Source organism: Schistocerca americana, chromosome 5 (genome assembly GCF_021461395.2).
Source record: "Schistocerca americana isolate TAMUIC-IGC-003095 chromosome 5, iqSchAmer2.1, whole genome shotgun sequence".
Classification (NCBI taxonomy): domain Eukaryota; kingdom Metazoa; phylum Arthropoda; class Insecta; order Orthoptera; family Acrididae; genus Schistocerca; species Schistocerca americana.
Window position 1 is genome coordinate 559,748,769 of NC_060123.1, and position 22,800 is coordinate 559,771,568.

The following is a 22,800-nucleotide window of genomic DNA, read 5'->3' on the forward strand; positions in this document are numbered from 1 at the left end:
ATATTCCATAACTAAATTTTTGTGAAAATGAGGAAGAATTCCTAAGACTTGCAAAAAAAAAAAAAAAAAATGTATCTTTTGACTTTCAAATACGATGTCAGATCATCCAAGAAACACATTTATCATTACCTCTACGTCAACTGAGTCCACAGCTCATGGTCTTGTGGTAGCGTTCTTGCTTCCCCAGCACAGGGTCTCGGGTTCGATTCCCGGCGGGGACAGGGATTTTCCCTGCCTCGAGATGACTGGGTGTTTTTATGTCATCATTCATCCCCGTTACGGTCGGAGGAAGGCAATGGCAAATCACCTCCACTACGACCTTACCTAGTCAGCGGTGCGGGTCGCCCGCATCATTCCCTAAGCTCCTTGGAGTATGGGACCTCATCTCTCTCTCTCTCTCTCTCTACCTCCACTGTAATTCGGTAGAATGCTCACATGAAGAACAATGCAGAATGACCTCAGTGACATGTGTAAGTCCCACAAATTTGCTGTTCATAGCACATAATGGTGTGGAAAGGCAGAAATACCCCGTAGGAAATTCATGGATAATGTTATGCATGATTCTATGCAAACCACGAAGAAGACTGACGTTTATGAAGAAGGTAACATAAACTGTATACAGACCTTACTGTTAATATTTGCTGCTACTCTAAATCTTTTATATGTCTTTTTAAAAACTGTCTTAGGGAAGCTATGTAAGTACAATTTTCTTAAATCATTTCCTCTGACTCTAGCAACCTTTTCGATACATCTAAAAGAAGGTGAAAGTGTTATAGGTGAAGACAAAAAAAAAAATGCAATAAAAAGAAACAGTAATTATTTATTGCATGTTGTTATATATACTAATTGGAATAAAAGCAATGGACATGTAATTTTTTATTAGGTAGAATATGTATATAAGGTGGGAAATTAAAGCCAAACAAGCAGTCTTCACCTCTTACAACCATTAAATTAAAAAATTATGGTACATGAATTTTGTTGTGCCTAAGCCCTTTTGGCTAAGCGCAGCTGTACTCCGCCAGCAGGCATAGGGATGAAGGACACCTTATTGAACTCAATAGGCACTGTGGTATGTTCACAGCACTGCACCTCATACTTGGATGTAAGATATGCTAGTCCTATCTTGGCCTGCAGAAGGCCCAGTCGCATACCTGGAAGATAAGAATAATATCAAGTTCATTGCCATTGTCACATCTTCGTCAAAAATATATGTAAAATGATAATACATTATTCAATCAAAAGTGCCATAGGGAAAAAGGAAATACTTTGTATACATACTTGCTATCAAAAAATACATCTCAGTAAATGCAAAAGAGTTGTTCCAATACTTACTCTTCCACGTGTCTCACATAGCCTCTTAAGCAAGAATAAAAGAAAGACCTTCTGTTCCTTAGTCAGAAATTTATAGGGAACACTGGACGAGCACTAACACTAGTAATATCGAGGTGTTTTCCATAATATGCAATACTGAGGGGGCAGGGGAGTGCTTCGTGATCACCCTAAAAAAATTTGTTGTTGAATTATATTCACAAGACAATTTTTAAAGAAATACTGATTTGTAAGGAGGTGGCAGAAGCTGAAAATAACTTTTAGCACACGCTTAGCAACATCAAGGCACTTTCAGTAACATGTACTACTGACTTTATGATGACCAGCAAAAAGTATAAAAAAATGCAAATTTCGTTCATTGTTATTCACTTTTAATCTCAACATACTTTTTAGATGGATACTGTTATCTGAGTAAGGCCCTGAACACAGAAATTTTGAACACAAAATTCACCAGGAAAAGTAACTACCACTGAGAGCTAAAATTTTGGATTCAGTTTAAGTGAAAAATTTAAATCATAGATGGAATATGGTAGGAGAATTCATTAAAAACAAAAAAATATTTCTTGCAGAATGTTAATATATAAAGTAACTCACCATATTACAATATTTTCAAAAGGTGAGCATAAAGTACCCCCCCCCCCCCCCCCCAAGCTGTCAGCCAAAATTAGTAAATTTTGGCCTGCAGCACAGAAAAATTAATAAAATGTAACCCTTTTGAATTAAGTTATGGCTTAGATATTACAGCACTATATTATGGTTATAAAATAATAAATACGTATCAAACGTCAAAGAAACTAATGTTTTGTAAATGAGTACAGCAGACATAGAAAGCGTATTTCAGTGGACAAAGGCTAAAAAATCACACAAGCTTCATTTATCGGAACAGAGATTCATAAGTTAAGTAGCATGTTCTTGAACCAATCATTTACTGTAGAAAAAACAAGGCAGTCCAACTGGAAGTCTTATCAGAAATTAATGCGCCAAGAACGGTGCTTTTCAAGCGTGTAGTAAAGTACGCTGGCGGTCGAAAAGCGAGTGTTTCGTTTACTGTACGCACCGATGATATATTAGCAACCCCAGCAGAGCGTACAGAGTCAGTGTGTCCGGAAAATAACTAGGCGTGACACCCCGATGTACATCTAACGTGGGAACCAAAAAAATGGTTCAAATGGCTCTGAGCACTGTGGGACTCAACTGCTGAGGTCATTAGTCCCCTAGAACTTTGAACTAGTTAAACCTAACTAACCTAAGGACATCACAAACATCCATTCCCGAGGCAGGATTCCAACCTGCGACCGTAGCGGTTTTGCGGTTCCAGACTGCAGCCCCTTTAACGTGGGAACCGCACGTCCGAGAGGGCAGGGGGAAAGCACTGGGACGCATGGAAACGCTATACCCCCACTAAATCTCAGTTCGACTCTACCCACACATCAGGGGGTAACATTGTATCTGGCCTTGATACGACCTGTTCTTGGATACGCCGCTGTGGCATGGGGCAACTGAAATGAGCCTACCTACCCACCCCTATCTGAAATTCCTTCCTCATATTAACAGCCTCTGGAGAGGTCACTTTAGCACGAATTTTTAACTTTCTGGACTTTATACAGTTCCAGTAGTAAACTGCCCTTTAACAATTAGTACAAATGACTTTATTATCTCAGATTAAATTTCACTTTAATACATTACGCGATTTATATTAGCAGTTAAGGGGAATAAGCCGTTCGTTAACAATCCAACTTTGAAATTTCGTGATATCCAGTCATTTTGCACCACATGTTTACCTCTCTCATATTTCTGAAAAGCTACGATTTTTATTCATTATGGTAATTTAAAATGGTAGTTCTACTTGAGAACAAACCGAAATACTGTTAATAATATTTCATTCGAAGTAATTTGTTTATAATTAAGTAAAATAATTTGAATTGTTGTACTGTAAATTCACTGAAATTATATACGAAATTAAGCAAACGATTCCAAATTGATTATCAGAACATGCAGGGTAATTTTTTGATGCAAGTAACTAAAATCGTTTCATGACTTTTAACTGTTATTTTGTGAATCTTACGTTCACTAAAGTATTCGATTGTTTTGTTTTATACCAAAGGAAGAGACGTATGAACCACGTGGTCAGTCTGCATTATTGTCTTTCAGAAGCAAGTTTGTGTAAGAGTCTTTCGGAGGCTGTCAGACGGTCAATGAACATTGCACCTATGTACTTAGTAATTAAAGTTTTCTATTCTGTGTTTTATTTCAAAAATATACTAGAGCGACGCAAGGACCCCCCGAGGATATCAAAGCTGAGTATCTCATAATACGGAGCAGCTAAATGGTTAAGTGAACTTTCATTAACTGTAATTGAAATTTTCTTGTTTCACTCGTCTTCGTACTTGCGAATGGTGGAGGCCCAAACTATTAAATTGCTCCTATGGTATGATTGAGAATTCGCTATTAGCAGTGTCCAACCATAGTCAGAATTTGAGATACTGTATAGTTTCCTCACTCAGCATCAGTGGTAACTAAAATGTTTCTCTCCTCTCACAATTAAGGGTGGCATTTTACAGTGCAGTCAATAAACATATCGACGCACTACAGTGGATACAAAACAAAGCTTTACGCCTTGCACTACATCTCCCAAGGTGAGAACCGAGCACTAGAGAAGTGCATGAGATAGCAGGCATACCATTCCTTCAAGACAGATCTAAACAGACAGCTCACCAATTTTACGCATTGGCGCAGCACTCAGAGAATAGGTACATTGCCAACCTGGGTAACCCTGTCCACCGGCGACCGACCACTCGATGGCCGGACATCCTACTTGAACAGCAATTCTGTGGCAAGTAGCAAGAGCAGTTTTACAAAATTGGGTGACAACAAGAAAATACAAACAAAGAAACGCGATGTCTAAATTTCCCAATCCTAGATTATATGTAGGCTAGGTATTATGAATGTTCAAACTAAGCGGAACAAGGTCCAGAGACACCTTCAGAAGTCAAGAGTGAGTGAGTGAAGTCGGTCACGAAGAGTGTGCCAGTTGGCTCGAACCTCGTGATGTGTCCATTTGTGACGGTAGTTGCAACTGTGAGCGTGAGCCTCGAATGGCTACATGCGACAGAACTCGTGAAAGCGTCTCTGGTCGTACTTGATTATCGTTGTATAAAACTGAACTCTCGTGTGAATGTTCGATAGTTATTTGCTTCATCAGTTCCAGTTTAGCGAGTGTTTGTGGCGTCCATATTAAACTCGGATGTCGAGTTGAGCATTAAACTTTCCATTTGGTGAGCTAAACTACCTTTGACTGACCCGGCGGCTGGCTAATAGAGATAGGATCTGTAGAATTGTGAACAGGATTTTGATTCTGAACTGTGGTAGGTGCTAGAAGAAGAAAACAAGTTAGCTGAAATGTTATTTTGTGCATGTGAGACGAAGGAAATTTTAATATACGGATTCTGTCCAAAAATATTAGTTACGTAATTTCAGTGGCTACTTCCTCTAATCTCACACTAGCTATTAAGTGGTAGTCTTATTCCTGCTATGAGGAACTGGAAATGTGGGCAACTGGAGCAAGTAGCTCGGTTACGACTATTACCAGAACACCTACCTCAGTAGTTTATTGACCCTTGGTGCGAGGTGGACAGTAAGTATCAGGAGAAAACTGAAATGAAATATAACCACTCGCCCTTCAACAACGGCCAGTTCCCATCCCTACCCGTCGTCATTCCCAGCTAATGAGCCCTAATCATCAATGACACGTTAAACCCTAAATCTGAAGATACATTTCTCCATCTAGTTATATTCTGACATGCTTGAATCACAGAAAAAAACGAAGATATCTGGACTTACCAATGCAGTTGCGGGGACCTTCCCCGAACGGCAAGTAGACGTAGGGGTGTCTCTTTGCCTTTTGCTCATCCGAGAACCTCTCCGGATCGAAACGGTCAGGTTCTGGGAAGTACTCGGGGTCATGATGCATTGCGTAGGTCGGTATGATAACGGGGATCCCTTCGTCGAGTTCAAGGCCGCCATTCGGAAACTGGTATTGGCGATTGCATTTGCGAACAAGTATTGCACCCGGAGGATACTTCCTCAGTGTCTCTGTAAACACAAGATCATGTCCATAAAAATTCAGTAATCAAACAGTAAGGTTGGTTCTTTAGCAAGAATAAAACCGTGGGCACATTCTAACGGCAGTGTTATTAATGCTATCAATATAATGTTTAGATTCTGTCGCTCTTCAAATGGTTCAAATGGCTCTGAGCACTATGGGACTTAACATCTGAGGTCATCAGTCCCCTAGAACTTAGAACTAGTTAAATCTAACTAACCTAAGGACATCACACCCATCCATGCCTCAGACAGGATAACCGTAGCGGTCGCGCGGTTCCAGACTGAAGCCCCTAGAACCGCTCGGCCACAGATGCCAGCCTGTCGCTCTTAATACTCCATGGTATGATTAATTGCAAACATAACGATAATATGTAACGTTCACTGCCGTTTTATGCAAGAAAAATAAGCTTTAAAACGCTCACACCGTACATACTGCTCTTAATGAAGATGTAAGAATAGTAAGCGTTCGTTTGATCCTTTCCACTAACCACACATCATGAACATATTGGCAATACTGTTCTGTATATGGGGAGAATCGAGAATGACAGGAATAAGCAAATGTGTCATATTCTTCATAAGGCAACATTTGCATATGACGCCCAATAGAAAGCTAACCATGGAAAAAAATACCGGTGTGCCATGAAATAAGCTGCCCTGCTTTACTTTTCTGCTGAAGATTATTGTTATTAGGATCCCAATTTGTCACTTATTCTTTGACAATTTATTTATTACAGCGTCCGCCAGAAAAACATATACACACTTCAAGGAACGATACGTATTACTTACGTGTTTATGATAGGTGTAATAATTGATCACACATGTTGTTAAACCTTTAGATTAGCACATGGTTGCCTTAAATGCTCAAAATGTTCACCGTTGGCGGCTATACACATAACAGAACAACGAGAGATCGCCTCAACTACGTCAGTCAATGTTACAGTGAAGACCGCTGCATATATCGCTGTAATCTTCTGGCGAAGTTCCTCCACCTTGCGTGGGTTACGTTGATAGACGCTGTCCTTCTCAGTTCCCCACAAGCAAAAGTCCATAGGTGTTAATCTGACGACCGTGGAGCGAACTCAATGGGCCCTCTTCGTCCAATCCAATGCCCTGGAAAATTGTCATCCAGGAAAGCTCATACAGCTAGGTGGTTGTGTGGTGGCGCACCATCCTTTTGGTAGAAGACCTCTTCATCAGCTCTATAAAGTGCAGGTATATCTGGCAAAATTGATGTGCGTAACTTTTCCAGGTACACTTCTCCAGAAACAGTAGTATCAAAGAAAAAGGGTCCTACTAAGCCCGTAGATGATAGCCCACACCACACATGAGCCTCTGGTCGATTGACCGCTTTATCCATACGAACATGCGGATTTTCAGGTGCCCAGCACACATTGTTATGCCGATTCATGGTTCCATTAAGTTTAAATTGTGCTTCGTGACTCCACACTTCGTCACAAATTATTCGTCATCAGTTACCATTTGCTGATACCATTCCCAAAACTGCATTCGGCGATCAGGATCATCATCAATAATCGCGTGCAGCAATCGTGGAATGTAAAGTTCCCACTTTGCAGTTTTCAGAATTCTTCGTATGCTTGTACTGGTAACTGCCACTTCACATGCACATTGCATAGCAGACTTCTGTGGAGAATTAACAAACGTTGCCAACACGAGAGCCAACGAAGCACGACTTGTAGCTGTACACTGTCTTCCTGACCTTTCTTTGCAAATATCACAAATCGATCCATCCAATTCAAACTTCTCAATGATTCGTTTAATTGTTAGGTGGGTTGGTGGTTCTGACTCAAACTCCCGTCTCCACTGACGTTGCAGTTCAACGGCATTATCAAACTTGAAAAACGGCCTTACAATACATTCCCGTTGCTCGAATGTCAAGCGTGCTACAGCCATCTTGTTTTGTCAATACCGAGATCAAAGCACTAATGTGTTGAGCCAAAGACCACACTACAACGCATTCGTAACTCAAATCGAACGACAATATCGATATCTCGATAGAGCCTGACAAAGAGTGTATCCATTTTTAGGCGGACTCTGTATATGTCAAAAGCAGTTTTTTTGTCACGGAAAAATTATTTGAAAACATCGACGAAAATGGCTTTAAAATAGCTGGTTGCGTTGCAGAGCCCAGTCATCCATTGGCCGCCAAAATGTACAATTTCGCATTTTCCGTCGATTTCTGTGTGAATATCAATTTGTGACCAATTCGTGGAGAGGTTTTTTGTCTTAGAGCGCATCTTGAAAATTTATGTCAACGTTTTATTATTTTGCATAAGCGGAGACATGTTAATGTGATTGTCAATTTTGTACACAAATGATGAAAAGTCTTTATTTTTGAGAATAAAGAGCCATGCCTAGAAATCATTGTTTAAGTTTATGAAACCAGTCTTCCATGAGACAGTTGAAAGCCTTGATTTGGGATTTTGATATTGACAACCATGCAGGACAGAGACGATTTTGCGTGTAGAGAAAGTTGAAATAATTTACAATGGAATTACGAATATAATTATTTAAATAGTTCTTAGGTTGCAGAGGAAATATACTGTAATGGAGGAGGAGATTAGTGTTTAACGTCCCGTCGACAACGAGGTCATTAGAGACGGAGCGCAAGCTCGGGTAAGGGAAGGATGGGGAAGGAAATCGGCCGTGCCCATTCAAAGGAACCATCCCGGCATTTGCCTGAAGCGATTTAGGGAAATCACGGTAAACCTAAATCAGGATGGCCGGAGACGGGATTGAACCGTCGTCCTCCCGAATGCGAGTCCAGTGTGCTAACCACTGTATACTGTAATGCATAGTTAAGTAATTAGGGAAATGAACACAAAGTATGAAGCAGAAATGAATGAAGGAACATTCTAGTTTCTACAGAGGCTGTAAATGGCGAAACCCACTGATGTAAGCGACTTTGACAAATGAGAAATTCTTATGGTCCAGCACCTGGGAACTGTCATCTCATAAACGGCTGAGTTGGTCTGGCTATTTACATGCTACTGTCGAGGGCATCTATGGAAAGTTGTTGAAGGATAGTGAAAGCGTGAGTTGGCAACAGGTTATTGGACATCAGTGCCTCATCACTTAATGTGAATGTTGGGGGTTTGCTCGCTCTGTGAAGTAGGATACGCAGAGATCTGCGGGAGATCTGGCGACAGAATACAGCACCTATGCAGGCACATGGAAATGGGGCTCAGCAGCAGACGACCTCTACATGTTCCCACGTTCATCCAACAACATGGCCAAATTACGATTGCAGTGGACACGAGATCATCAAGATTGGACCGTGCAGCAATGGAAACGTGTTGCCTGACCGGTGGATCACGTTCCTTGTTAAAACATGCACCACACCATGGGCACAGGGAAATGAGGGTAGTGTTGTGCTATGGCAGGCATTGATTTTGGCTTTCTTGTGACCAGTGGTAGTAATTGATGGCACCATGAAAGCTGTGGACAATGTGAACATTACTGAGGACCGTCTGCATCCCTTCAGATTTCTTGTCATCCAGAATGGCAATGGCATCACCCAGCAGGACTGTCGAGCAGTAGGACAGGGCCTTGTTTTAGTATGTTGAGGTCACTGATAAGCTAAGCCTCCTCCTATGGTTCAAACGGCTCTGAGCACTATGGGGCTTAACAACTATGGTCATCAGTCCCCTAGAACTTAGAACTACATAAACCTAACTACCTAAGGCCATCACACACATCCATGCCTGAGGCAGGATTCGAACCTGCGAGCGTAGCGGTCGCTCGGTTCCAGACTGTAGCGCCTAGAACCGCACGGCCACTCAGGCCGGCTGTTCTTGTGCACTGAGGTCATTGGGTCAATAGGGATCAAGTTCCCCCTCCCTCTGCTTATTATCCCAGTTGTGTTTCTTCATTCATTCAAGGTCTGCAAACAGTTGCGGAAACGCCAGGGTCTTTCTCTTTGTGAATAACAAAATGCATATAACATTGTTTAGCGAAGGTACTTTACAATATAATTGTTCTTAACTCTATTAGAAAACTTATATACAAATAGAGATACAGCAGAGAGATATTACTGCATTTCCTATTGGTTAAGTAAGATTAACTGGTGATATTTGCAGCAGATGAAGGAAAAACCACGATCACACCGACAAATATGTAGTACTCAGTATATATAGGCATACACATAGACACATCTGTGTCAATAGTCCATTCAAATATCCCCCCACCCCCACCCCATACAGTGTAAATACACTACTGGCCATTAAAATTGCTACACCAAGAAGAAATGCAGATGATAAACGGGTATTCATTGGACAAATATATTATTCTAGAACTGGCATGTCATTACATTTTCACGCAATTTGGTTGCATAGATCCTGAGAAATGAGTACCCAGAACAACCCCCTCTGCCCGTAATAACGGCCTTGATGCACCTGGGCAGTGAGTCAAACAGAGCCTTGATGGCGTGTACAGGTACAGCTGCCCATGCAGCTTCAACACGATACCACAGTTCTGTAATGTAACGTCCACTGCTGAAAGTGCCGTCAATGCGAACAAGGGGCGAATGAGACGTGTAACCAATGGCACCCCATACCATCACGCTGGAAGATACGCCAGTATGGCGATGACGAATACACGCTTCCAATGTGCGTTCACCGCGATGTCGCCAAACACGGATGCGACCATCAGGATGCTGTAAACAGAACCTTGATTCATCCGACAAAATGACGTTTTGCCATTCGTGCACCCAGGTTCATCGTTGAGTACACGATCGCAGGCGCTCCTGTCTGTGATGCAGCGTCAAGGGTAACCGCAGCCATGGTCTCCGAGCTAATAGTCCATGCTGCTGCAAACGTCGTCGAACTGTTCGTGCATATGGTTGTTGTCTTGCAAACTTCGCCATCTGTTGACGCAGAGGTCGAGACGTGGCTGCACGATCCGTTACAGCCATGCAGATAAGATGCTTGTCATCTCGAGTGCTAGTGATACGAGGCCGTTGGTATCCAGCACGGCGTTCCGTATTACCCTCCTGAACCCACGATTCCATATTCTGCTAAGAGTCTACAATCCGACCTTTATCAAAGTCGGAAACGTGATGATACGCATTTGTCCTCCTTACACGAGGCATCACAACAGCGTCTCACCGGGCAACGCCGGTCAACTGCTGTTTGTGTATGAGAAATAGGTTGGAAACTTTCCACATGTCAGCACGTAGGAGTTGTCGCCACCGGCGCCAACCTTGTGTGAATTCTCTGAAAAGCTAATAATTTTCATATCACAGCATCTTATTCCTGTCGGTTAAATTTCGTGTCTGTAGCACGTCATCTTCGTGGTGCAGCAATTTTAATGGCCAGTAGTGTACATCCACTCTCTTTCTCTTTCACACTATCATAAAAGTGAATAGTGTGAATATAAGAAGTGCTGATCACTTTCCCTCAGATGAACTGTTCGTTGTCATGATGTGACAGTCCAACTTTCAGCTGCAGTGCAGTATGGACCTCATGACCTAACAATGTATAGACTACTTGGTGCACGTGCAGAGCAGCGCCACCATCCTTTAGCAGGCATCTCTTGTGATCTTCAACTGATAAATCCTTTGACGCCGCACAATGTACAATCTTAGCCCACCTTTGGGTGGCTTCTATATCTGTATGGTATACATACATTTTCGACTTCAGCCTCACAAATTCCAAAATCTATGACAGTTCACCTCGTTCTTTGTCAGGCTAATAACCTTCTTGTTTTGACAAGTCGTGCTGTAAGGATTATCCTCTGCATATCCGACCGTTCGAATGCTTTGGGATCGTACGTTGTTACTTGATATGGATCACAGCCATTAATCGAAAGTAACTCAGGATCGGTAAAATTTGGTTTTTCAAACTCATAGTGGAAGTGGTACATTGGAGTTTGGAGAGGTGCAGTACACACATAATGACATAGACAAATTTCATGAACCCCAGCAAAACCTTAGCCAACACCGGAGAGACTAATCCTTGATGGAAGGTAGTGGTCCTTCTTGTATTTGTTCTGGCGATGTAATGTCTAGAGACATAACGCCCATCCCAATGGTAAACTAAATGAACGAGATAAAGAAACACTTGACACATTCGCTTCGACGCTATAGTGTGTCGTAGCAAGCCTACATTTACTTCTGGAGGAGATTGAGCAGATACTGCAACACACACCAAATCTTAGAGCAGTCTATTAGAACTTGAACAATCTGAAATACTTTACTTGGAAACAATACTTGTCCTCAGGAATGACACATGTATTTGTTACTGTCGCTGAACTCCATAATGTATCACTTAATGCAGTACAGAATGATAGTCTCCTCTCAACATACAATTGACCGTAAACTTCAGTATACAGCTGTGGATTCTAATACAGCTCGCACTGCTGCATCTGACTAAGATGATGATGTCGTCGTAAGCGATGATTGCAGAGTGGGCTGAGGGTCACTGCGTTCTGACGCAAGTAACCTTCTGACACGTCCTGAGAATGTGGCTACACTGGTGTCTCTCATTCGTTGCTACCTCAGGGAGATCATTCTGTCATGAGGTACCAAGTTTGGCCTAGTTCTTAGGATGACACCATAAATTTCTATAGTTTTTCCAAAACTTAAATTGGTCATTAATTTTGAAAAATGCTTTTTGAAATCACACGTCGCAATGCTCGCTTTTCAGTACTGACATCTATGTACATCTTCAGCTGGAATAACTGTTTCCGTCTGACAGACCTTTAAGTTCTTTGCCGTCTGTGATAGTATTGTAAAGTCATAGACAAAGCCCTTTGCCGTTTGTGATTGTATTGTAGAATAATCGGCAAATCTTACAAGCTTCTGTTTCTTTTTTCTGAGCTGTTTTATTCCTGGGAAAATTTGCCCTTGTTTCCCAATACTGCTTGCTCACTCTACAGACTGAATGATGTGGCGGTAGGGTAAAGCCATGTCTCATCCCTAGTTGAGTAAGCTGAATAATTTCCACTTTCGAACTGAAACACTGCTGGAAATTTCTGTAGCTCACGACATATCTCTGTTTGTTCCTCACTGTCATCGTCACCTTTGAGATGGAGCTACTGCGCAGGACTAGGTACTCCGGACACAGTGACAGTTCAAAGAGTATGGACAGCATATGCCAGTTCTGTCTCCATGATATGTCTCTCACCGGGATTTTCAGTCACATATTTGTTTTGAACAGCACCTTTTCACGGCATTTGACATAAAGAATGCTGCCTGTATGACCAAAATTTCGAAGCGAAGTAGTCATATTTTCATATGACATTTCAACATTGGCCCAATGTTTTCTGTGGCGAAAGTGGTCAAAGAAGCAGTTGTCCATCGGGTCTTGGCATTCAGTACTGAACTAAATGGTCTCGGTGATGCGACAGTAGTGGAGAATTTAATCAATACTTGTTGGTGAATGCAATGAATGCGGCGTCTATAAACACAAATTGCTCACACTCGTTGCGCAAGGGCGTTCAATACGTAATGTACCACTTTTTTCTGAAAGCAGATTGTTTTATGCAGGATTATAATACACAATATTATTCCACACTCTTTTAGCTACAGAACCCTGTTTTCCGACATAATCTGTATTGAATGCAATGGCCTTAGGCCACTTCATTGGGAGGGCCCGTATGCCCGCATGGTACCACTCTACTAGTCGACGTCAAAGCCAGCGTGTTGCTGCGTAAGTAATCCACCCATCATTCACACACTGCTTCCTTGGAGTACATCTTTCATTAAGCCAAATAGTCAGAAGTCGCAAGATGCAAAGATCCGGGCTGTAGGGCGGATGAAGAAGAAAATTCCAATAAGTTTCTTGAGCTACCCTTGGTTGTGTAGACTTGTGTGAGGTCTTATGTTGTCATGGAGAAGGAGAAGTTGGTTTGCAGTTTCTTGGCGACATACACACTGAAGCCGTTTCTTTAGGTTACACTTCAGAGTCGATAGTTGCACCGTGAGGACGGACGTAAAGCCGGCCTAGGTGGCCGAGCGGTTCTAGGCGCTACAGTCTGGAACCGCGCGACCCACTGCGGTCGCAGGTTCGAATCCTGCTTCGGGCATGGATGTGTGAAATGTCCTTAGGTTAGTTAGGTTTAAGTAGTTCTTAGGGGACTGATGACCTCAGAAGTTAAGTCCCATAGTGCTTAGAGCCATTTGAACCATTTGAACGGACGTAAAACAGAATAACCCCCATCACAGTCCCAGAAGACCGTCGCCGTGACTCTACCACTTGAAGGTGCGGCTTTTAACCGTTTCTTTGGAGGAGAGGTTGTGTGGCGTCAAGGATTGCTGTTTTCTCTCTGGTTCTAAGTGATGAACCCATACTTCACCGCTTGTGACAATGTTCGATATAAATTGTCACGCTCAGACTCATAAAGTGCAAGCAGCTCCTCACAGATGACCCTTCGTTGCTCTTTATAGTCTTCTGTTAGGCGGCAAGGAATGCAGTGGTCTTACAACTCTGAGTACCCAAACTGGTGGACGAGAATAACAGCACCACACAACAGAGATGTCCAGTTGAGCAGCAAGGTGTTTGACTGTGATCAATGGATGGCCTTGAATGAGTGCGTCTCCATGTTCAACACTGCAACAGTCACAGCTGTGTACGGCCAGTCGGCACACAGGACATTGGACAGGTTTGCGCGATCTTATTGCGATGATAATAGACGCCTAGGCCAACGACTCATCGTGCTTTTGTTCACTGCCAGGTCTCCATACACATTCTGCAAGTGTCTACGAATAGCTGTGATGCTGTGGTTTTCCGCCATAAGAAACACAGTCACAGCTCTCTGCTTGGAACGCACCTCCATCAGAGACGCCATTTAAAAGTCTATGTATAGCGGTGCCACCCATCGGAACTTTATGAAACTACAGGTGTTGAAGCAGGAATGGTCTACGACATCAGACTACAAATTCTGCATTCTTTCAACCGAAACCGACCGAGGAAAAAAAAGTGTAGGATTACTTATTGAGTGCTCCTCATATATCAAGTATTGGTAGACAATAGCCGGCCGCGGTGGCCGTGCGGTTCTAGGCGCTTCAGTCCGGAACCGCGTGACTGCTGCGGTCGCAGGTTCGAATCCTGTCTCGGGCATGGATGTGTGTGATGTGCTTAAGTTAGTTAGGTTTAAGTAGTTCTAAGTTCTAGGGGACTGATGACCTCAGAAGTCCCATAGTGTTCAGAGCCATTTGAACCATTTTTTTGTAGACAATAATTATAATTTCTTCCGTGACTGGTATTGGTGAACATTAACAGTTGTATGTTACTTTGAAGTTACTTGACCCTATCCAGCAGCATCTCCGTTTATTTTATCGACATAAAACGTAGTGGCGGATTGTCCAGTTTACCTCATCATCATCTCAATGCTGTCTCTCTACGATATTCTGTCCGTCTATTCAATCGGTGCCCTCTGCGCCCACAGACTACGTTTGCGCTTTGGTTCAAAATGGTTCAAATGGCTCTGAGCACTATGCGACTCAACTGCTGAGGTCATTAGTCCCCTAGAACTTAGAACTAGTTAAACCTAACTAACCTAAGGACATCACAAACATCCATGCCCGAGGCAGGATTCGAACCTGCGACCGTAGCGGTCTTGCGGTTCCAGACTGCAGTGCCTTTAACCGCACGGCCACTTCGGCCGGCGTTTGCGCTTTGCTTGCAGCGCTAATACACATACCAGATCGCAAATTATGAGGCTCCTTCATCTGGAATCTTCCTTCGCCTGTAAATGGCTGCTACACATTGCACTGGCTCATGTAGTAGGTCAGTTTGTGCAGAGTAATAACAACGAGAAAGCTGGACTGTTTATCTTCGCCTACACCAGACGTTAGAAATGAGAACTGCAATTGTAAATCCCGATATTTATGAAATTCCCTCTATAATATGGTTTTTAGTGTCGAAAAATATCTCAAATCAGTCGAAATTCGTTGAAAAACTCGTGATGTATGTGGACCAGATGTGATGAGTGAAGATGTTGAGTGTCAGTTGCGTTGTTTACTTAGGAGTGGAAGAACGAAGTGATCATCTGCAATGAGCAACGAACTAGAACAGAAAATTGACCGAAAAAGATCACATGGATATTTCCATTCTGTGCGCATTCTCACACATGAAGGCACATTCATTACATTTAATAATTAAGAAATAATCATGGAGAAAATAATTGTTTTGTGCATTCAAAAACAGTCGTTATTACATAGGTTATATGTGGTGTGGTGATTTTGAAAGAAATCGTTTAGAAAAGATATTTGTAAAATTATGAAAATGTAATGTTTTTTCTGGCTATCTGTTTTAATTGAAAATCTGTAAACGGCAATGGCACAAATTTAGAGACTTTTTCTTGAGACGAAAGTAATGATGTATTGCTACCTACCATCATAAAAATAGAATATCTAGGTTGCAGCATACGATCACTAGCACGATCTGGGGATTATAGAAATTCCACAGTGCCAAGAAAAATATAAAACTGATTTGAAACACCTGAAGTTCAAGCTGACCGACTAAAAATGTCTTCGTTATTTCAGCAGCGATGATGGTAGGGTGCCCCTATGAGCATGTGTGATAATTCATACATACTGTAGGCTTGGCGCATATTTAACCTTGTACTGGAAAAAGCTCCAGTCTTTTTGGGATATTTTAAACACTTTTCAACTTTGAAGTCATCCAGCATGACAACAATGAATAGAAACACAATAAAACGTATTCCAAACTTTGAGGGACTCTCCCAGTTGAGTTTTTCACTAGGTAATAAAGTTATAGGTCAATTTTCAGTATTACAAAAATAGGATAATGTGAGATTACTGCTTATTGCATTTATTTAAGTGGAGCTGCATAAGTTTTTCGCCAGCAGTGATGTTACGTGCATTTCTGGAGAACCATAATCAAATGCAACTAACATTCAGACGTAGGGATGCCATCTGTCCCGATTTCGTAGAGCTCATGCTACTAGTCAGCCATGATTTACTGCACTTGTCCATTATTGGAAACATGGAGTGATGTTACGGGAAACAAGTACAGTGGTGACTGAGCAAAACACATCATACTGTCAATGCTTTCAGTTAAGCTGTACATATTTTCGACCCCAATTACAATCTGACTTCTAATAAGTGGCAAGGCAGCCTGTGTTCTAGGTCGTTCTGTTAGTGTGGCTTGCATTCATTCAGGGGCAAACTTGATCGATTTATGAACCCCTCCCTCTCCTCTTAACCTATTGTTCTGCTAAGTGGTTTATGAGCCCCTCAGGTGGCCCATAAACCATAGACAGAACAGTGGATTAATGGGAGAGAGTCAAATCAATCACGTTTGCCCCTGAGTGTATTCAACCCACACTAATAAAAGCCCTTGAATGCAGTTTGCGCTACTACTGTAGTGCCCCGACTTTTGATTTGCCAAAGACAGCAATGCTATTCAGACAGATGATTCTTTTGGAGTAATAGGAGGAAAAAGATTAGTGTTTTGATGGTTCTGGTGAATCTCATCCAATAATATTACAGTTTATCTGCTTTGATGTAGACATACTCAGTAAGTAGTATCTTATTAGGTGGACACAAAAATAGTGACAACCGTTTTAGTTATATTCAGTGCTAGTTTTGTAAGACTTGGTACATAAATGAAGGACAAATTCATGTAAAATAACTTGATATTGTTGTAATTGTTTGTGTTATGAATAACTGTCACAAGCTATCATTATGACTGTGATATCAAAATCTGTCACAATAGGGTAAAACTAATGAGGTTTGAACAAACTGTACGCATCCAACACAGTGCCACAGCTCCCATTACTGTTTGAATGTCATTTGAAATTTTTTCTATATGGCGTTATTAGACCTGTGGTTCCCGACCTTTCTGAGACCATTATCCCTGAGTGTAATCAGGTCTTAGTTAGTATCCTAGACATAAAACTACCCCCTACTATCATGATAATTGACATTGGTGTGTAACTGTAGAATGAAAAAGAAGTTTCTTTCAACATTTTTATTTTTAAAATCACGAAAGATAAATGATATTTCGTTTTTGTAGTGTTTTATTAAACAATGAACTACTGAGTCAGTGAGACAATTGGTACTGCTTATTTCTAACAACTTTTTTTGTACAGAATGATACAATTCTTAATGGGATGCGAGTGTTGCCCACAACACCTTCTGAGAGAGGAAAGCTAACTATCTGCATTGAGGGTAGATAATTGTTACAAGACATGCTTTCTCTGCAACACTCTTCCCCAAAAAGTCATCTCCTTCGTCCCGACGTCACACCCTCATTTAAAACTAAACAAATTAGAATGTGGACTCTACACTTATTGTTTGTAAATCACTTGACTGCTGGACTCCGGACTTCTGAAATAGCGGGTAGTGGAAAACTTAGGGCTGGCAACCCTTTTGTGTCCAGTCATTGCCACCAATAATAAGATGGTAATGAGAATGATAATAGTGTGTAGGCAACCAGAGCAATTTAGTAGCTGTTACATAGTTACTGTTGTGTCGCACTGCCAATTACTTCATTTATCTATTGCGAAGTAAACAATGAAAAAACGTCTGATCCATTGTGGGAATTATCTACAACTCAGAGAAGCCATTTGCGTGGGATATTTAAGCATACATAGTCTGTTTGTCTCCATTTTACCGTCGTAGAATGATGGTACAAAGAACAGAGTATGTATGTGGTGGGTGGATTACGTGAATATCATGGTGTTTACATATTCGTTTCACAAGCTCTAACATCCAAATGTTCAGAATATAGAAATGTGTGAATTCCTAAGGGACCAAGCTGCTGAGGTCATCGGTCCCTAGACTTACACATTACTTAAACTAACTTATGCTAAGAACAAAACACACACACACGCACACACACACACACACACACACACACACACACACACACACACACACACACACACACATGCCAGAGGGAGGACTCGAACCTCTGGCGGGAGGGGCCGCGCAATCCGTGACATGGCGCCTCAAACCGCGCGGAGTTGTAACATCCATCACATTGTTTCACATATTAATGTTAGTATTTGAAAAACAAGTTTAGCTATTGGGAACTTATGTAACCATTATTACAGTGTTATGAAAAGTGATAATAGTAATAATCGTTTAAAATTAATTTAGTTTCGTGACCGAAACAAACCTGAACTCTTTTGTCCTCAGAAAATTTCATTTTATCCCTGAGGGGGTAACTAACCCCGGAGAGGGAGCCACTGCATTAGACGAAGTAGTTGGCTCTTGTCTGAGGAACACCTGTAATAGTAGCTCAGATGAATGGCCGTAGATATTGGCGACTCACCTGCGACGACCTTGTCGAGGTACGACATCTCCGAGATGGCCTCATACGTCAGCTGTCCGTTGTTCTTCTTCATCGTGGCGTCCACCTCCTCCTGTAGTCTCTTCTGTACGTCCGGGTTGAGGGCCAGCTCGTACAGCGCAAAGCTCATTGTCGTCGACGACGTTTCGAAGCCAGCGAGGAAGAAAAGAAACGCCTGTGCTGCTACATCATCCAGTGACAGTTCTGAGAAGGAAACAGAAAAGCAACCCATTATAACCTCAATATTAGACTGACATGTTTTTACTGGTTACACCGGTATGTTGCTTGGACACTGTTATCAACTTCCATTTATTATGTGGAGTGTTGAGCTTTCAGTACCTTTGAATTTTGCAGAGTCTTAGATAGTTTGTATTATTTGTAAGGTAAAGAAAGTAAGTGGTTTTGTAAGTGAACCTATTAATTAGGAAGCGTTCACTGCTGGGTACCGTATTTGCATTAGTGTGGAGATGACATGGTTTTTTGAGCACTGAAAAAATACTTATTGACCTAGCACGAATACAGGATAACCAGAGAATTCTGAAACTGAGCTGTGAACCGAGTGGCAAATATTTTCTTTGGAAAATACCACTGTAATCAACTAACTATCAATCTGCCACTAGCAGATAAGCAGAAGCCATCCATTATAAATGAGGAAGCACCAGCATTTTTATGTCTAATTTGCTTATTTAAATTTAGCTGTCATCATCATGAATAGCATTAAGCAATTTAGTAATAGTTAATCCTTAATACGGTATACACATTAAGTTGCTATTATTTCTTCGCCTTTTGTTAATATATATCTCGATTCAGTCCGTATCCCTGAAGGTTCTCATTCTTGATGGTATCTACGGAACACGATGAATTCAGTTTAACTAAAGTAATAACTGACTGTGCGGACAAAAATCCACCGTTGCCCGCTGATCGGAATAATGTCTGAAGAGATAAAATGAAAATGAAATGATCGTATGGCATTGTTGACCGGGAGGCCCCATTCGGGGACGTTCGGCCGCTGTATCGCAAGTCCTTTTTAGTTGACGCCACTTCGGCCACTTGCTAGTAAATGATGATGAAAGACACACAACACCCAGTCATCACGAGGCAGAGAAAAATCCCTAACCCCGCCGGGAATCGAACCCGGGACCCCGTGCGCGGGAAGCGAGAACGGTACCGCAAGACCACGAGCTGCGGACCTGAAGAAATAGATTATCTGGCTTCGTTGAATTCGCTACCCACCGCAAACGTGCTGAGAGCACAACAATGGAACTTACTCATACGCTGCTGAGAATTTTGCGCCAAAAATTGAACAGCGAATAACGCCTGCCTTAGATTTGATGTAAGTAAGTCGTGAATTGAATGTTACAATTATTACTGTCCTGTATATTAATACCCAGATGAGAGTGTCACAGGCTCATATGATCATGTTATTTACGTATTCTCCATAAAAGTCGTCGCTAGTCATCGAGGCTCAGTTCGAAGAGGAACTGAAGACAATTCTACTCCAGCCAATGAGATTTCAGCCGAATATCTGTCCGGAGACGCCCCGAACAACAGTGGGATACCGACTTGACTGTCACCCATCATACGGCCTGACAACCAAGAGTGTGGTCCGGGGTGCAATTTGTTTTCACAGCAGGATCCATTTGGTTGTCATCCGCGGCACCACTACGGCACAGGGGTACGTCGACGATATTATGCGCCCCGTTTGCTTCCCCTTCATGGCAAGTCAACCTGGGCTTACATTTCTGCAAGATAATGACCGCCCGCACACGGCGAGAGTTTGTCTTCGTGCGAGCAAGGTCGCTGGATCGCTCCCCCATTGAGCGCGTTTGGAGCACTAAAGACAGGGCCCTCAAATCAGCTAGGGATTTAGTCGATCTAAACCACCAATTTGACAGGACTACATCCAGTAACACTATCAATCAATCTACGTCTACATTTATACTCCGCAAGCAACCCAACGGTGTGTGGCGGAGGGCACTTTACGTGCCACTGTCATTACCTCCCTTTCCTGTTCCAGTCGCGTATGGTTTGCGGGAAGAACGACTGCCGGAGAGCCTCCGTGCGCGCTCGAATCTCCCTAATTTTACATTCGTGATCCCCTCGGGAGGTATAAGTAGGGGGAAGTAATATATTCGATACCTCATCCAGAAACGCACCCTCTCGAAAGATGGACAGCAAGCTACGCCGCGATGCAGAGCGCCTCTCTTGCAGAGTCTACCACTTGAGTTTGCTAAACATCTCCGTAACGCTATCACGCTTACCAAATAACCCTGTGACGAAACGCGCCGCTCTTCTTAGGATCTTCTTTATCTCCATCGTCAACCCGACCTGGTACGGATCCCACACTGATGAGCAGTACTCAAGTATAGGTCGAACGAGTGTTTTGAAGCCACCTCCTTTGTTGATGGACTACATTTTCTAAGGACTCTCCCAATGAATTTCAACCTGGCACCTGCCTTACCAGCAATTAATTTTATATGATCATTCCACTTCAAATCGTTCCACATGCATACTCCCAGATAATTTACAGAAGTAACTGCTGCCAGTGTTTGTTCCGCTATCATATAATCATACAATAAAGGATCCTTCTATGTATTCGCAGTACATTACATTTGTCTATGTTAAGGGTCAGTTGCCACTCCCTGCACCAAGTGCCTATTCGCTGCAGATCTTTCTGTATTTCGCTGCAATTTTCTAATGCTGCATCTTCTCTTTATACTACAGCATCATCCGCGAAAAGCCGCATGGAACTCCCGACACTATCTACTAGGTCATTTATATATATTGTGAAAGGCAATGGTCCCATAACACTCCCCTGTGGCACGCCAGAGGTTACTTTGACGTCTGTAGACGTCTCTACATTGAGAACAACATGCTGTGTTCTGTTTGCTAAAAACTCTTCAATCCAGCCACACAGCTGGTCTGATATTCCGCAAGCCAAGCCGAATAATTTCTTGCATAAAGGTCAGAGGAGAACCAACTCGTTACTGACTTGCTCAGTTTGTTGAGCGCTTTCTCTTTAATATATCATACAATTTTTTCTGAAATTGTAATCGTTTGTTTGTACTTGTACATCACATCTATCGATTTCTGTGCCATTTGGATAATACCTTCCTGGAGCACCGTTTTTTTTCTTGGAATGTGTTTAGCTAAGAAAAAGTTTAAGAACTTTTTCTTTGACGGAGGACGATCTGTATAGCACTAATTTTAAAAGAAAAGAGAATCCACTTCCACGCTCACGGGATTTAAATTTGCAGATCTTACCAAGAGACTAAAGAATGGTAACTAATGCTTGAGGGATAGGTAGGTGTGGGGGCATATGATATGTCGCCTGTGTACAGAAATGTTCTCGAAATGGCCCTGTTTGAGGCATTGATCATTAAATTTCACACTTTCGGCGTATTTTATCAGCAGCTCAAGGTAGCTGAAATATGACGTTTTTGAATACTTAACGAAGTATGGGGCACCACTTTAACACAACATGCTGGGATTTTCCTAGCCAAGCCAAACGCACGATCCTAGTACATCAAAGGACCAACATGAAGTATAATCAACAATAAAATATTAATAGCAGCATGATAGCGCAGTGCTGCCTGTGGATCAATTTCATTACTAATCTGGCCGCTAATAGTTACAATATGTGTCCAACTCCCACTGATGTCGCTGCACTGGCCAAGCAGGGTCACACGCCGTCATTGGCGTGTTTTGTAAGACTTTTTTGTGGTGTTGTTAGTGGGTAGACGCATCTGGAAAGTGCTCTGACGTTGCTCAGAACGGCGTAGTTAATGTTGCACTAAAACTCCTTTGTCGCAGTTGAGATGTAGTAGTGTTATGCGACAAGCAGTTAACAACACGTTAAGTGCTCGGAAAACGCTAACGTAATCGTGTTCATAAGTGGTTAAAGTTTTAGCCTTGCCTCTTCACTCTGGTTAACCCAGTGACGACTTTGTACTACAATGTTATGCGCTTTCCAAATCTAACACTCCCATGGTAATGTCTGTTGCAAATGTTGTGTAGATAATAGAGAGAGTGACCGAAGTCAATAACTCACCATAGAAATACGAAACAACCCAGATTTTCCCCGAGT

General features: G+C 42.1%; 1 protein-coding gene across 1 annotated transcript in view; it reads right to left on the reverse strand.

The window, feature by feature from the left end:
* Window positions 1–804: 804 nt before the first annotated feature.
* Window positions 805–22,800, reverse strand: part of LOC124615627 (probable cytochrome P450 6a13) — an 89,405-nt gene continuing 67,409 nt past the window's right edge. Inside the window, exons 6-8 of the mRNA XM_047143633.1 lie at window positions 18,696–18,917; window positions 5,170–5,421; window positions 805–1,151 (exon numbers count right to left, since the gene is read on the reverse strand). Coding sequence (XP_046999589.1) covers window positions 985–1,151; window positions 5,170–5,421; window positions 18,696–18,917 — 641 coding nt within the window. The 3' untranslated portion in view covers window positions 805–984. The remainder of the gene's footprint in view (window positions 1,152–5,169; window positions 5,422–18,695; window positions 18,918–22,800) is intronic.